At 39.8% G+C, this 4293-nt stretch overlaps 1 protein-coding gene and 1 pseudogene across 1 annotated transcript; both read right to left on the bottom strand.

Moving 5' to 3' along the window:
• Positions 1-276: 276 nt before the first annotated feature.
• On the bottom strand, positions 277-1906 carry LOC148194195 (ethylene receptor 2-like). Its single transcript, XM_088097535.1, has 2 exons — positions 1146-1906; positions 277-956 (listed from the first exon to the last, which is right to left on the bottom strand). The coding sequence occupies exons 1-2, from the start codon at positions 1869-1871 to the stop codon at positions 417-419; spliced, it is 1266 nt and encodes a 421-aa protein (XP_087953661.1). The 5' UTR covers positions 1872-1906; the 3' UTR covers positions 277-416.
• Positions 1907-1951: 45 nt separating this feature from the next.
• LOC148194194 (ethylene receptor 2 pseudogene) lies at positions 1952-4293 on the bottom strand (annotated as a pseudogene).

Genomic DNA, 4293 nt, shown 5'->3' with positions numbered 1-4293 from the left:
AATCCAACAAAGAAACATATTATATTTAAGATATCCAATCAAATGCAATGCATATTTAACAACATAAAAGTTAAAATATCATAATAAATAACTCAAACTCATTATCTTTACATTTTCTAGATTTTAGGTTGAAAAAATCGTCAATCTTTCTTATTATTGAAAATCTTATATCGATTAAATATAAAACTAACTTATAATATATAAAATAGTGAAAAATTTTACCTACTACTACATTAAAGTTGAATTAGGTGTAAAGTGAGATTTAAACTTATAACGAATTTTGAGGCATAATAACAACTGACTATCTATAAGGATCAAACATGCCGCAAAAGGATAACCAAAAAGCTACCAAGAATATGGCTGAAAAAAATTTTGTATAAAAGTTTATATTTTAACATGTTACAAGGGCTTAATCCTCACATGACAGTATTTCCCTGCAACAGGATTCTTCTGAGTTCAGCGGCAATTCCATGCAGCAAAAGCGGTTTTCTTATGACTCCATTGATGCCAACTTGCATGCATTTTTCCCAGAAATCTTCTGTGCTTGCAGTCAAGGCCACAATCACCGGCCAGTTTCTGCTGCCGAACTTGCGAAGCCTTGATGCAACTTCAAACCCATCAAGCTCAGGCATGTGAACATCCAAAACAATCACTTGAAAGGAGCATCCACCAGCTCCGATCACACTCAGACATTCGATTCCAGAACAAACACAAGTCACACAGCACCCTAGTTTCTGCAGCAACTTCTGAGTCACCGCTCTATTTACATCATCGTTCTCCACCAACAACACTTGTAGACCTCTGAAAAATGAGTTCGAATTTGACGCCTCGGAACTTTCCCCAGTTTCACTCATGGACACAGCAACAGATCGCTGCACTTGAAACCGTAGAGAAATGGCCATTACCTGAGGATCACCTTCACCGTTTGGTACAAACCATATGTTTCCTTGCATCAACTGCAATATACAGAAACAAAGCACAAAGTCATTAGAGAGAACAATATTACAGAACATAGAAACTATTAGGATTAAATATGTTATCAGTGTCTGAACTTTAACTATTACTATAACAGTTACGACTATACATATAGAAAAAGTATCATAATGAACTTGTTACACACACCAAATCAATGTCACTAAACTCACCTGAATTATCCTCTTGCAAATGCTGAAGCTCAATCTTTGCTCAACCGTATCAGTAGCACGCATTGTACCAGGAAGGTGCCCTGAAGGAACTGGATTGTCCATTTCAGAATCACCAGTTTTGATCCCTATCTCAAATCTGATATTTACATCCCCATTTGAAGAGCTTGGTCTCCAATTTGTCCAACCCTGGTCACTCCTCCCTTGACTTCCAGTTTCTGCATAAACTCGGAGCACAAGAACCCCTCCTCCTCGGTTACAATTTATTGCACTCCCAACCATATGCAGAAGCACTTGGAAGACCCTCTTTTCCTCACCTATAACATTGTCTGGCAAAGACTTATCGGCATCAACAACAAAGCCAAGGCCACTATAAACACACATGAACCTGGCAAAGCAAGCTGCATCCTTCACCATAGCATGCAGTCCAAAAGGCTTCATCTCCAAAGGGAATCTTCCATCATCCCTTGATGACCAGTCCATGGCATCATTCAGCAGGTTTGACATGACAGTGCTGGTTCTGAACATAGAATCCACAACGAGTTTCTGTTCTCGCTTTAAATTCTCTTCCTGCATCACTGAAAGCAGCCCCAAGATTGAGTGCATAGGCCTTCCCATTCCATTACTCATCACTTTCTGAAATGCTGCTCTGGCCTGGTTGGCCCTCATAGCATTAATCTTTTCCACTTGCAATGCTCGATTTTGTTCCTCCAACTTCCCTCTCATCATATGAGACTCTTCAAGAATTGCAGCATGAGGACAGAGCCACCGCCACCTGATCAGCAACCACCTTGATGATCTCCAGCTCTTGAGTGCTCCATGATTTAGCCTCCGTGACAGGGAGAATCAAAACCAACACGGCATAACATGTTTGCCTCAGCTCCGGCGTTTCCCCCTTTGAAATTGCTAACCCGAAGCATTGGCATTCGGATTGCAGCAACTGGTCCTGCCACACCAGAATCTCCACTGCTGGCAGTGGCAAGCACTGAATCAGAATCAATCACGTTCACTTCATCACTCCCCTTGATTCTGGCAACATCAGGATCAGTTATGAGAATAGAACAGTTGGCATTCCTCCCATTCAATTCATGAGTAAGGTTCATCTCAGTTTTCTCATCATTTGGCATCCAAATTGCACAGTTTTGCAAACCAAGTGTCTTGGACAGTTCAACCAAGGTGGTGTACAGAATCTTGTGCCTATCCAAGGACTTTCGAATCTCTTGAGTAAGCATTCTTACATGAACCGAAGCCTCCTTCTGTTTCATTATGAAGCCAACCTCCCTGCCAAGATCCCAGGTCTTTTTCTTCAGCATAAACTCCCTAACCTTCACTTTCAACAGCAGAGGGATCAGAGTGAGGAGAGTTAGAGCAGTGGCACATGACACCAAGGCAGTGAGAGTTTTGAACACAGTGATTGCCACCATCAGTTGAAATGTGTGGGGACCATAAGTCCACCCATTCAGCAAATGTGTCATCCCACAAAGTACAATGAAAGCAATGAACTCAAAGAGGACCCATTTGAATGGGAGATTTGAGCAACTAACAAAGTAAAGCAGCTCAACAGGGATGGAGAAGTAGGCCACAGCAATCAGAAAATCACCAACCCTTTGGCACTCCAGAATGGTATCAATAGTCCAGAAGCTCCACTCATCATCACAGTTACATCTTTGAACATCTGTTCCATACACACATGTCACCACCACAAACCAAGTTAACAACAGTCCAAATGACACTGACTTCAACATTATCCCTATGCGTAGCTTCTTCAATCCATTCACTCAATAAGAAACTCAAAACACATCAAAAATCCCTCGACAACCTCCAACTCCCAATGTTGCTTCTTCAACTATCGTTTCCTCCTTCCTCAACACAGTTAAATAAAAAGAATTACAATCTTCGTAAGATCCAAATCACCAAAAACACTACAAGATCCAAAGGGGAAAAAAATAAATAGAGAGAAAGAAAAGGTCTAGGAAACTACAATTCTTTTTGTTTTCACCTTTTCTCAAAATCCACACACACCCCTTTGGTTGGAATGGCATTACTCAGTAAATAACACAGTACAAACGGTAAAGATGACATTTTCATCAACCAAATTATATGTATGTGCCTATACATATATATATATCCACATATGGAATAAACAAATGCAGAAAAAAACAAGTTAAATCATTAAAAAAATAAAACTACTCCAACAACGTTCACTGCTTAAAAATAAATAAAGAAAAGACCAAGTTATGAAGACCAATCTTTCCTTTTAAAAATAAAGTGTCTGCAAAACACAACCCAATAGTTACTTAAAATAAACAAAACTCAGATTTCAATCATACATATAATCCAATCCTGATTGGATCGTAATTAAGAATTATCTTATCCCTACCCAGGAGACACCAAAACCTGAATAAAAACACAAAACTCATTCGCTCTAATCACAGAGTGTTTGAAAATCCATATGAGAATAAACCTGAAGAGAGATAAAACGCTTCTCACATTCGACATATCGCAAATCACATCCAAGAGGTTAAAATAACCTTCTACCAATCAGTCCAACCTGCCAGACACAAAAAAACGTGCCACACCCCATTTTTCTCTACGCATTGATTAAACTAGTGCAACCCTTTTGATAATTAGGAAGAAAGAACAGAAAGAAACCAGCTTTATAGCATGCAACGAATCCCACCACTGAAAAAAAAACCTTGTTTACTGTGGTCAAATCCAACTACCTCGTGCCTTGTAATCCGGTGAGTGGGGTGTGTTGTGGTGTGTGACAAGCAAAGGGTAGCAGGACTTGGAAAAGAGCACAAGTTAAGAGACACCCAGATGGAGAAAAATAATGCAAGTGGCGTTCTTATACTTGTTGTGGATGTTAAGGTACTGCTGCAACTGCTGCTATTACTACTGCTACTACAACCACAATAAAAACAAAAACAATAGCAGTAGTTGTTTTGTGTTGGAGCACACAAAGAAAATGGAGAGAGAAAGAAAGGGTGTGTGATGATGATATGTATGAGACTTGTGAGAGAAGTGCAAGCAATGTGGTTTTGTTTGAAGGAATGAGAGGGAAACCACAAACCATAAAAGGAAAGAGAATAGCGCCGTTGTTTCGTGAGAGAAGAGAGAGAAAGAGGAGAGAGAGAGAGGGTCCACTATT

The sequence above is a fragment of the Vigna umbellata genome, chromosome 8 (genome assembly GCF_029865625.1).
Source record: "Vigna umbellata cultivar VRB3 chromosome 8, Vumbellata_1.0, whole genome shotgun sequence".
Classification (NCBI taxonomy): Eukaryota; Viridiplantae; Streptophyta; class Magnoliopsida; order Fabales; family Fabaceae; genus Vigna; species Vigna umbellata.
This window is presented reverse-complemented; position numbering and strand designations above follow the sequence as displayed.

Bases quoted from the DNA above. Each gene is read 5' to 3' on its own strand.
- LOC148194195 (XM_088097535.1), bottom strand. From the start codon at position 1,871: ATGATGAGAGGGAAGTTGGAGGAACAAAATCGAGCATTGCAAGTGGAA. The intron at 957-1,145 runs GTGAGTTTAGTG...TGTATATTGCAG, and splicing joins TTTGCAAGAGGATAATTCAG to TTGATGCAAGGAAACATATG.